General features: G+C 53.7%; 1 protein-coding gene across 5 annotated transcripts in view; it reads right to left on the bottom strand.

Moving 5' to 3' along the window:
• The window catches only part of AP2B1 (adaptor related protein complex 2 subunit beta 1), an 83,453-nt gene continuing 72,887 nt past the window's right edge, over positions 1 to 10,566 (bottom strand). For 4 of the 5 annotated variants that reach the window (XM_080563477.1, XM_080563478.1, XM_080563476.1 and 1 more), the window contains 4 exons: positions 10,228 to 10,312; positions 9,383 to 9,469; positions 1,593 to 1,747; positions 1 to 507 (listed from right to left, as the gene is read on the bottom strand). In XM_080563477.1, the coding sequence (XP_080419603.1) occupies positions 433 to 507; positions 1,593 to 1,747; positions 9,383 to 9,469; positions 10,228 to 10,312 (402 nt within the window). In that variant the 3' untranslated portion in view covers positions 1 to 432. Of the gene's footprint in view, positions 508 to 1,592; positions 1,748 to 1,775; positions 8,924 to 9,382; positions 9,470 to 10,227; positions 10,313 to 10,566 lie in introns of those variants that run through there. The other variant, XM_080563480.1, reaches the window with a different exon arrangement.

The raw sequence follows: 10,566 nt of genomic DNA, 5'->3' as shown, positions 1-10,566 counted from the left end.
TGTTTTTGACAATTTTGCCTTGTTTTAATGAGCCAACATGTGGTTTTTGCTTTTTCTTTTTTCTCCAGTGAGCAGTATTTTACAAAATTGTAACTACACCTAAAGCCATTTAGAAAACACTGAACATTGGCACAAAATGGAGAAGCCCACGAGAACGGACAAGGAGTGACGGGCGAGGGGGCGTGAGAGTAATCGAAGCAGTGGTTACAAACTCAATGGACGCTAAAAATACCAAAGGGGTTGTTCCCTATCATCGTTAGCACGTGGATACTAATTGCTACCTTGTTTAATCAGTGCCTTTGACTGAAATCCTACACATGAATACAGCTGCTTCCAGTTACAGAGTGCTTTTCCCTGCACCAGCGGCAAAGGAGGACTGGGGGCCCCTTTCTCCCTCCTCCTCCTGCAGGGCGAGGCACGGGCTGACCCCCGTCAGTTCTTCAGGATGGCGTCGTAGGCCTGGTAGATGTACTGGGACACCTCGGGAGCTCGGCATTTCAGGGAGAGCTGCGGAGAGGAGGGGAGCAGAGGTTAGCGGCGGTGCCGAGGGAGGCAGGAGCTTTCTGCTGAGCCCACGAAGACGACTGACCGACAGCACGGGGGGGACAGGCCATGGATGTGACCAGTAACTGTCACCACAAATATTTCCTCTGGGTACTGCTTTCTCCATCACTAACATCAGCATGCTTTTTCAGAGCTTGCTGCAAGCAGGAGGAAGTAGATGAACGCAAACGCCCACTTCGGGGTTCCCAAATTCCTTACCAAATGCAGACAGCTCTGTGGGCATGAAGGAAGGGGACGCTGTGCCCAGCTCTGTGACAAGGGACGTGCCCTCACGCTGTAAATCACAGCACCACGCCCGAGGGTGTGTTTGCTTGTAGCATTTCTGCTCGGTCCTGACAGATGCAAACTTGGATGTCGCCCCTCTCTAAGAAAGTGAGGACTGGGCCAAGATCACTGCGGTGGCATCAATCCTTGTCGTAAACATGTTAAAGCACTTGGCATCGCTTGCTTTCCCCCCCCCGCCCCTCGCAGCTCCCCAGACTGTGGATTTCTCTTAAAATTCCCGGAACACCTTCCAACAGGTGAGAAATGTTCTAATAACGGGAAGGTGAGATGCAGGTCCTCAGAACAGGAGCAAAGGGAAAGGGAAAGGCGATAGGGGTGCACGATGCCGGCCAGACGGCACCTTCCCACCAGCCACAGCTGATGCCAGCACGAGCCCAAAGCGCCTCCGACGCCCAGACAGGCAGGCTCCGCCGCAGGAGCCAGCAGGGCATAAATTTCTTCTTGTTTACTAGAGGGGGAAGGGTGTCCTGGCAAAGCTTTCTCGCTAATGTCTCTTGGCTTTATCTCTGGGTAACCTTGGCAAACAAAAGCTCGTTGCTGAGTGGGCATTATCCCAACTCGCTGGCAACAGAGCAATTCTGTTTCATCTCACTTTTTCCAGTCCAGCAGGAATTCCTAGCCCCCCGGTCAAATTAACAGCATCTGCCTGAGAACAAGCACACGAGGCACCGCAGGGAGAGACCGCTCTGCACGCTAGGTGAGCGGGAAGGATCCCAGCCTGCGCCGCGTCCCCGCGACCTCACCGTGTAGTTCGGGTTGCCCGGCTGAATGCGAAGCTCAGCCAAGATCCAGATGCCATTGGTGAGCTTCAGAGACTGGTAGAGCATGTCCTGGCCCTCCACGTTCCTCTTGGCAATGGTGTACACGTTGTTGTTCTGCAGTTTGCTGGAGACGGTGTCTTCAGAGAGAAAAGGAAGAAAAACACATCTGTTAATTCAGATTCATCATCAGTGGAGGCAGGGGAGCCCAGAGGAGCGTTCCCAGGATGCAAGCACACAAGGAAATGCTGACTTCTGTCCCAGAGATTTCTCTGGGGACAGGAGCAGCTATGACACAAAGAAAAAAGTCCTGTTTGCTTCCGTGGAGCCACCTTTTTATTTTCAAGCTGTGATCCTGATCCTTTGCTAAGTATTCGCCGATCTTGCAGGGCTTTCACTTACTGATCCCTGCCCTGGATCATGGAGAACTCAGCGCCTTGACGAGGCCGAGATTCTGCATCTGCATCTCAGAGGGTACGAGGGCTCTGCTCTGTCTACAGCCCCCAGCAGCCCCATGCAGGCTGCCCCGGAGGTAGCCAGAAGACGAGGGCAGAGAACAAAGATCCCTGCTTGAGGCTCACCAAGGTGCCTGGTTCCAAGGTCCTGTGCCAACCACAGCAGCTCCCTCCTGCTTCCTCCTCTCGTTCACAGAGAAACAGTTGTGGCCAAACCAATGTCCCAGAAAGTAATCAAAATCCTTCCGCTGCCCCCTATTCCCCCCATTTTATTATTATTTTTTTTTAAGTAATCATCTTAAGGAGTAGAACTATCTACTCTAGAGCCTATCTTCTTCAGCGCAGGGCCGTGATAGAGTTTGTATGAACTCTGCGCTCACAGAAGATGGGTGATTTCACCTGCAGGACTGCATGGACGTGACTATGACACACTTACTGCCAAGGGACATCACGGAGAAGCCAGAACAGAAGCAAATACGCACAACACGAAGCCCCAGCCCAGCAGCCTCTGGCTCTTGGGACGGCGCAGGGCAGGGCGAGCCTCAACCTTCGGGTGCCAGCAAGGGGGGCAGGTTACACGCTTGGGTGGAAGGCTCAGGGATGGGCACGGTCATGTCACTGCTCCAGTAAATTCCCATTCCCATTCCACAGATGCCTGTGCTGCTGTACGGAGGGAGTAGAGAAGGGACAGCTGGGTCTGCTCACATGCCATGGAAGGGTAAAGGCAGCAAAGGGCCCCACGAATCCCCAGGGTGATGCAGAGACCTGCTCCTCCCCGGGCAGCCCCAATAACCCCGGGCCGTGGGGTGGCTCCGTGGGCAGCCTGCGACCCCCTGCGCTCCCCGAGCTGCAGAGCGGCTGCGTGCGGGTCGAGGCACCCAGCTACCCAGACACGCTCAGATTTAGGTTTCCTCTCTTCCCCAGTTACTATGGAAACTGGCAGATATAAGGAACTAATGAGATCCTTTGCTTAAAAACCCTCATTCCCTCTGTCTCCTCCTCCCACCTCTACTCCTCCTCCCTACAACAAACTCAGCCAGGCCAGGGGAAGGGGCACCGTGGAGCCCTCTGCTCGCAGGGAGCCACAGCCTGGGCAAGACGCACGCTGGAGGCATCTCATCCATGAGGGATGAGGCCAAATCCCATCTCCTTGTGCCACCCCAGCCAGCGAGAGCGGCTGCCAGGGCTTTGGGAAAGCACGGCCTGCTACCCGAGTGCTGGCTCAGACAGCACATCCTTCTTTCCGAGGGACATCAGTATTAAATGGGATTTTATGTTTGTCCAATTTCAAGGGGCTGTGGTTAAACCTCACCGCTCGGGGCCCCTCTGGACATGAATTCGGGAAGTGGAGCTGCTGGCAAGGGTTCAGCGCCCTTCCTCCAGCGATCTTCATCCCCGTCGGGCACTGTCACAGCAGAGACATCCCTGGGGAGTGCGGGTGGGGGGTCAGAAGCAAGGCTGCAAGTGGGAAGCTGAAATTTGGGCAGCTGTGGGGCTGCTACCCCATCACGGGGCATGCAGCAGAGGGGGTGCAGGATGTGAGACGGGGCCACAGAGCAGCTGCCTTATGCCAAAGCCTTCCACTGCGTGCCAGCACCTCGTGCCATTCAGGCAGCCGCTGCCTCTGCTGGGGGCAGCCCCCCGTGCGGGGTCAGGGGCTCTCCTGGCTCCAAAGGGAGGCGACTTCTCCCCAGCTCCTCCTCACAGCCACCTGCTGGCTGCCCCACAGCTCTGCTTGTGGGGGTACAGGGAGGGAAACCGAGGCAGGTCGGCTCCCAGGACAGCCTGTTTTCTGCCTCCCCGCCTGACCTCAGTTATCCCCAGGGGAGCGCATGAAATCCCACCGAACACACCCAGTTTCAGCCAGGTGCCCGGAGCAATGGTGCGCAGCCTGCTGTGCTGGTGCTTGGCTCGCCCAACGCCTCCTGCCCCCTCCTCGCCCCGGGTAGCAGCAGCAGCTCCCATCCCTCCTGTGCTAGCGAGTGTGGGGATTTGGGATTTTGGAGGAGATCGGGCAGAGTTGCTAAGCAACAGTGCCAGGCTGTGCCTGGCTGAAGGCAGGGCCGCTGATGCCGTGTGACAGCGCAGCCCTTGAAGGCAGGGGTTTGCCGGGAGCACAGAGCTGTGCCCGGCTCCGAACGGGGCTGTGGTTCCCCGCTGAGAGCACGGTGCTCAGCAAGGCCCCGGCAGGAGTAGGGCCGGGCAGTGCTGCCGGGCACACATCGCCCCGTCCCGCAGCGCTCGGGGACTGCGAACCAGCCCAGAGCCACAGGAGCCCTTCTGCGGGCCGGCAGTCCGCATCCGGCCTCGCTACGCAACTTTCTGCGGGGCTTTTTCTTCTGGTTCAGCGCTCGCTGTCACATTTGGAGGATACAGAAACATCTCCCCATCACCATTGCCAGGGAAGCTCACGACATCAGTCCGTCTTTCAGTGGTTGCTTTCTTGTTTTTAAAACAGCACTTCTTACCCTGCCTCAGAGGAACTTCACTTCCCAACACAACCACCCAAGCCACTCCATCGGCAGAGCAGAGGGTTAACACCAGCGGGGCACCTTTTCTGAACACAGACCTTCCTCCACAGCGCTCTGCAACGAGCGCTGGCTGGCAGGGAGGAAAACCTAACCCCTGCAGTTTGTGCTGCGGCGGCTGGAAACGTCCCTGCTCCATCTCTAGCAGCACCTGAATGGTTCTGAGCAGCCAGCCAAGGGCGGCACTCAACCACCAGCCGGATCTGGAGACTCGGATCCAGCGGGGAGACACTTGGGTCAATATTATGACAGTACCTTCATTTCCAAGGTAATAAGGTTCCTCAACAAATGATCAGGCTACTAGATCCACACATACCTAAACACACCAGAGCGACTTGCACGTGATCATCTCCCTGTTTGTTCCAGCAAGAAAATCCAATTTCTTGTTGCCCTAGCACTGGTACATCGCTTGGGAAAAAACGAATGACCGCCGCGCACCAATAAAGCCCCATTCAGCTCCGAGTACCGAATTTGTCATTTCACACCAAATTAAGGACCAGCAATAAGCCAGCAAAACCCAAAGTTGCTAGAACTGCTGAACAGCACAGCGACTAATTAGCTCCTGTTTAATGGCATTCAAGCTCCATGTGCAAGTCAGCTTGTGCTCTTTCACTCAGTGCGCTTGAGTAAGCAAAATTTAAAAAAAGAAAATCATCCAGCTAATCTGATTTGCATATCTTAGCTTAATGTAGTGGTCCTTTAAAATTTAATCAAACCGAGTACGTTGAAAAGCAACGGAGAGGCAGCAAACGGAGCTTGAGTGCGTGTTCAGTTGCAGGGGAAACCTCACTCGGTACAGCTGCACCAACAGCACCCGGATTATCGGAGCCGTAGCAGTCTCTGAATCTATTTTCATCCATGAATGACACGAACGCTGGGTAAAACTGTCACAGTACGAGCAGGACTCGTTAGCAGTCATTAGGATGATTTCCAAAGAAAAGTGCTGAGGATGTTGCAGTTCTAGGGCCCTTCCCAAACGCTACCAGGGCCTGCTGCTTGTGCTCCCCGCCATCGAGGGGGACGCCACTGTCTGCTCCTAGCACTAGATCCCTGTCCTTTTGTTTAAGGCAGAACAATTAAGTTAGCTCTGGACTCATAATAGATGAGATTGCAGCGGTATAACCATGACCTTGCGTTTTCATTGCAAGTTGTATCTCCGAATACAGCTTTCTCCACAGCACTATCATAACTTCTTCCTAAAGAGGCAGATGCATGAAACGGAGCTCTAATCGATTCAAGACGTGCAGAGCATCCCAAGTACACCCTGGCCCCACAGTACTGCTACACACACTCACTCCTCCATGGCCATACAGCCTCAGCCCCAAAGAGTAGCCTCAGGACCACGCCAGCTGTCACTGCTGGGAACCTGAGCCCAAATCCCTCACCCAAATTTAAGCACTCATCTCTGAGTCGCTGGAGATCGTGGGGATACCTCCAAGGATGCAGGGCTCGCGTATTTTTGGAATAAAGATGCTGGAGAAGGGACAGGAGCAGCAAGCTGTGACCTTTTCAGGGCACCCGATCCTTGCCCCGCAGCCTGGCACCTTGCTGTAGACTTCAGCTGGCGGTGCTGCAGACTGCTACCTGCAGCAGCCAAGATTTTCCAGCTGCTCTGTGCCCTGGCATGGGGTGAGCTGCCAGGGCCACGAGCCTTTTCTGCCACCCCCGTTCCAAACCATCAAAGCTCCAGTCAATCCTATTTGGCTTGCCTCATAGGCACAGGATGAGTCTTTTGCCCACAAAGGCCTTGGAGCAGACTAACGCAGAAGCATCTCCACTGGCAGACGGCGTGCCCATCTCCTTTTTGTCTGCAGGAACAAAGGAAGGAACCTGGGGAAATATGGGAGGTGTTGTAAGGTGGCTGCTGCAGCGTGACAGCCAGCCAGGCCTGGATGTACAAGAAATTTGCGAGCTGCTTTCTTGACAGAGAAAGCCCAGCTCCATAAAATCCCTGTTCCAAGCTTGTTTTCTATTATTTTTTTTAGTTACTTCAAACTTCAGTTTCCCCATTGAAGAAAATCAGCATCCCCTGCTTAGCTGCTCGCCAGGGCCTCCTGCACGGCCGCAAATGGGCTCAGCCCCACTGCTCACGTGGCGGGGGAGCAGCACAGAGCCGGTGCTCAGCACAGCCCAGGCTCTCCGCAGCTAGGAGAGGCAAAGCCAGGCACGGAGGATACCACGCACTGGCCAGTCAGACCAAGGCACAGTATATCCCTGAGCCTTGGTGGCAACTTAGCACCAAGTGCACAGGCTCAGGCTAGGCATGAATTACTTATCTGAGAGGCTATGAGAGACCCAGCACCTTCTAAATTTCAGCTGGGAGTCACTGAAAGCTGCAGACTTTATTCTGCACAGCTCTGCTACAACAGCAGCTGTTGTGTACCTTATTTTATGCGGTGGTACGAAAGCTACGTGTGATTATTTCAATACAACAGACCTGCCACCTGCCCTGGCTGAGAGCTTCATTCTGCTTTGGCATCTCCCACAAGGAAGGCTTTGGAACACAAATCCCTCTCCTCCACAACGAGCAAGTTCCCGAAGATATTATATCCCACACCAATTTGCTATTTGTGGAAGAAAGAAACAAGGTGCCTTGAAACAAGGTGATCTTCACTGGATTTCAAGTGATCAAGATTTCAAGACTGTGAATTTTGAAAGATTATTGCCCTACTGCAGCGTGCGACCAAGCAGGCAGCGTTGCTCTGGCACAGCCCAGCAGCCAGCTGGATTCAGCTTTCGTCGGAGCTCACCCAGTTTACTGTGCCTCCACCAGCAGACACTTCCCATGGTACAAGCAGCTTCCATCCCTGACGGTGCTGGAAGCCCAGCCCTCCACAAGTTTTTGGGCACGTCTGATCATTGCAAGGACAGGCATGGTGCTCTTCAGATGGTCTGTGCCAGAGGAGGTCACTGCTTAGATGGAAGGCGAGCAGCAGACTGAGTCAGGGTTGCACCAGCAGCTGAACGCAAGGACCAAGACAAGCACACACCACATTCCCAGCTTTCCCTCCTGCAAGCTCTTGGCCTGCTCCCTGCCAAAACCCAGGTGGTCAAGGAAGGAAACAGCCCACAGAGCTGCAAGAGGGAGGAGGTGTCTGCAGTGGAAATGCAGGAACAGAAACTTCAGCTGATGGAAGCGTCTGAAATCTGTTCGTGAGACATGACCCACTTTCTCCTGTACGTAAGCAAGAGGCTGGCAGACCCGGAGAGCCCTAGAGCCTCCAAGTGCTTGGCCATGCTCGGGGAAAGCACCACTTCTAGGGCGTTCACTCCAGCACCCAGGGCAGCCTCCTCCTGCCTGAGCCGTGGCTGCAGACAGCTCTGCAGAGAAACCTCCCGGTGCGACCGAGCTCCCTGCGAGCTGCTAACATGATCTTCGCTGAGCATCACCGACTTGAGCAGGCCGGGCAACACGTCTGGCCTCTGAATGGCAACGCCCCCTTGTCTCGGACCTGCCACTCCACATTTTCTACTATTTCCTTCTGGAGGGAGACGGGTGCATGGACCAGTCCGTGGGATCACTTGGCCACCGCGCTGCCAGAGCTCATCCTCCCAGCCACGCACGCCTCCTCCCAACCACATCCTCCGTTAGCCAGGGCCACGACACCCCAGCGCTGGCCCAGAGAAGCTACCAGCATTTTTGATCTGACATACAAAGAGCTGGGGATGGCGCAGCTAGGGCATGGCCGGAGCAGAAGGCACCACGGACGGCAGCGCTGCAGTGCAGGGGGAGGCAGTGCCAAGCGTGGTGGGGAGCAGAGGGAGGGCTGGGGGAGGCGCAGAGGTTGTTCTCGTCTGAAACCCCACAGTGAAATCAAGTCATAAGGTTCAACAGCTGCTATTTTTTCCCCCCTCTTGCGTGCTCCATCTTTTATATTCAAAAATAGTAATAATTATGAGTACAAAGAGACCCATGGTTTCTTTCTGCAATTGAGGCAAGAGGGTGCTCATTGTGTAATAGCAGACACGAGAGAATAAAAAGGTTACGGGGTTTGTAATCAATAGGGACACTTTTTTCCTCTGTGAAACACAGCAGCTTTTGGTAGAATCGCTTGGCTCCCATCCAGAACCTCTTGATACGGAGCAGAGCTGCTTAGCTGGCCACATTTCACTCTCTACACTCCCTCATCCTCCTGCAGTAGTAAGGACACACCTGCAAGGAGAAGGCTCCCAAGCAGGGGCAGCTAGATAACTGAACGCAGAACAAAACGGGATGGATCACAATCAGAGCACATCCAGGCAGCAGCTAACTAGAGCAGCTCTAAACTCTTCTCTCACACGGCCTGTCCTCCGTAGATGGCAGAACATTTTTACAGTGGCATGTAGACTTACTCTGTCACAAGAGAAAGGCGAAAGCAGATGGTGAGAGGTGAAGAGACCAGCCCGGGTTTATGTAGCTAGGGTAAAGGCAGGGCTGTATGACATTGCCTGGCACAAACAGCAGCAGGACAGGATTAAGTACAGCCCCAACACAGCATTCGGCTCTATCTAAAAGAGCAGCTTTACAGGGAAGCAGAGTTATAAAGAGAAAAAAAAGAATACAAGATCCAGAATGAAAGGAAGACGCGGACGGGTGAAATCGAAGATGTGGGGTTTCAGATGTGCTTTCATGGACGTAGCTACGGACCCGTGCTTTTATAGCCCTGGGACCCAGGGCTCACAGGCTGTTGTGTTCATAAGCACAATGCCCACCTCCCTGCTATCCATACACACTGCTATTAATAAGGCGACGTCTAGTGACGATCAAAGGTGGGTCTCAGAGCTCTTACGGCAGTAGGATTAAGCTACTCACCAGCATTCAGGTGGCAGTCTTTAATCTGGAACTGCAGCTCGTTTTCGTTTGGAATGTCTTTCCATGTTGCGAGGAAGACCTGGCGCTCTACAAAGGAGAAAGACAATCAGCACTCCCGGCCCCTCGCAGGATTACGGCATTAATTAAATCACTGCAGAATGATACAAGGTAAGGACACAAAAGACTTCTTGGTCGCGTTTTGCCCTGGTGTGGTCAGATCCAGGATTTGCTTCTAAATAACCTCAATCTCACTGCAAAAGCAGCAAAGCTTTGGTGGTTTTCAGACCCGTCCTCCCCCCCAAATCAAAGACAGTCTGTGAGCTGTTTACAAACCAAGAACATGGGGGATTTGACAGGAAGGAAGGAGACCTACAAATTTAGGATTATGTTACTGTCAAAGCTAAGATGCTGCTTTTCAAGCAACCTCCCATCCAATTCAAACAACAATTTAATAAAGGAGAACAGGCACGTAAGTGCTACAGTGAATAGCGCTACGTGTGAAAGTGCTACTGGGACAAATCCTGCACCCATTTGAGTGAGCCAAACCAAAAAACACGAAAAGAAAAACAAAACAGAAACCAGCCTCAAAGAAAACAGATCCACTCCTTGCCTGACAGAGGATCAGAGCAGAGGACGTGGGTCCTGGAAGCGCAGCTATTGGAGTTGCAGGACGACAGGGAAGAGCTGTCAAACCTCCAGTGATCAGTTTGGGCTGCGGAGATGTGCTGGCACGGAGATCATGGCCAGGCACACGTGAACCTCAGCCATGGGACAATGGCGCCCGGCTGGGCGCTGCTAGTGCAGTCTGGCTCAGGGAGGCTGACAACAGACCTGAAAGCACTCACCCATTTTGCCATCCTCTACGAAAAGCACGTTGAGAGGAATTAGGCAGCTGAAGTAAAAGACATCAATGTTGTTTTTCACAGCCACCTGTTACAGAAGAAACGGGGGGGGGTTAAAGCATCTGTATTGTCTGGAAGTCCAAAGGGGTCCCAAGGTTTTACACAGTCTCGTCGCCTGCCTGCGCACTTGCAGTGCTCTCTCCTAGCAAAGGCCAGCTCTGAACACGAGACCACCTGGAGAGATGTTGCTGAGCTTCTGCAGAGTTTCAGACAGAGATCAGTCCCACCCCTCGGTGCCCACTCCATTTTCACTAAAAGCTGCTCAATCTTCTCCTGGGAGCA

This window comes from Anser brachyrhynchus (genome assembly GCF_964034855.1).
Source record: "Anser brachyrhynchus genome assembly, chromosome: 20".
In the NCBI taxonomy this organism is placed as follows: Eukaryota; Metazoa; Chordata; class Aves; order Anseriformes; family Anatidae; genus Anser; species Anser brachyrhynchus.
This window is presented reverse-complemented; position numbering and strand designations above follow the sequence as displayed.